Source organism: Propithecus coquereli, unplaced genomic scaffold, assembly GCF_000956105.1.
Source record: "Propithecus coquereli isolate 6110/MARCELLA unplaced genomic scaffold, Pcoq_1.0 Scaffold2, whole genome shotgun sequence".
Taxonomy (NCBI): Eukaryota; Metazoa; Chordata; class Mammalia; order Primates; family Indriidae; genus Propithecus; species Propithecus coquereli.
The window spans coordinates 6,760,283-6,761,353 of NW_012144966.1; the positions used below are offsets into that span (position 1 = coordinate 6,760,283).

Genomic DNA, 1,071 nt, shown 5'->3' on the forward strand with positions numbered 1-1,071 from the left:
TATTTAAAAAAAATATAAAAAGTAACCCTACACAATCAGTTTTCTTTCAGAAAAGAAATAGAAGTAAGGAATGAGAGGAAGAAAGAAAAAGAGTATGAGAGTAGAGAACTTATTACGCCAATGCAATGGGAAATTATTACATTTTCCTTCTATTACAAAACTTTAATATGAATCATGCATAGTGTAATCAATTATGCCAAGTGACGTTAATTTTATAAAATATACAGCAAACTGAGAAGACAAACAATACCTTCTGAGGGAGTCCCAATGCTGCTGCCAAGACCTAAAATAGCCATCTTGTGAATTCTCGGCTTCAGCATCACAGCAGATTCTTCTCCCCTTTCCCAGTGGGGTATTTTGACTGCTTCCAAGTGGACATTGTCCAGATCATTATCCTTCAGGCTTTGGTGCATGATTTGAATTGCCATTTCTAGGTTCTTGGAGCCGCTCAGTCTGGGTCCAACAGTGTCAACCAGAAGTGCCAATCGGTCATAGGATCTGTTCTGGGCTTTGCCATAAACAGCAAGTTTGATGATTGCTTTAGCAATGTCTCCATAGCTGGCTATTTCTTTTTGTATTTCTTGAAAAGTCCTCTGGGAGATGTCATTCTTGCACATAGCTTTCCCAGAGTCCAGGTATAACAGGTGAATAATGCCAACAAATGTGAAGATAAGGAACTTCATTTTTTTCCTAGTTGGTTGTCTTCCTAAAATAATCTATGTAAGTAAGAAACATTATGTTTTAGGAAAAAAGAATCTCACAGCCATCTGCCCATAACTCAGGGACTGCTTTTTAAGCAGCATTCCCTCTCCCTTCCCAACCATTGCCCAATCTCCATCACCAAATTCACCATTAAATAATTCCCAGGAATACACAAGTGAAGAGTCAGTGACTGGTCTTATTAATAAGGCAGCAATTATTAACATCATAGAATCATGTTACCTAGTAATTCTGTTTAAAATACGCTAAAATCTTAAAATAAGAAGGGAACTAGTAAGGGGAGAAATAAGTAGTGGTAGCAGTGATACTGCTAAGACAGTTTTATCTGTGGTACCGCCCCTATGTAGAGTA

General features: G+C 37.6%; 1 protein-coding gene across 1 annotated transcript in view; it reads right to left on the reverse strand.

Annotated features, from left to right (window-relative positions):
- Positions 1–683, reverse strand: part of CPQ (carboxypeptidase Q) — a 403,085-nt gene extending 402,402 nt beyond the window's left edge. The window contains exon 1 of the mRNA XM_012643660.1: positions 251–683. Coding sequence (XP_012499114.1) covers positions 251–683 — 433 coding nt within the window. The remainder of the gene's footprint in view (positions 1–250) is intronic.
- Positions 684–1,071: the final 388 nt, after the last annotated feature.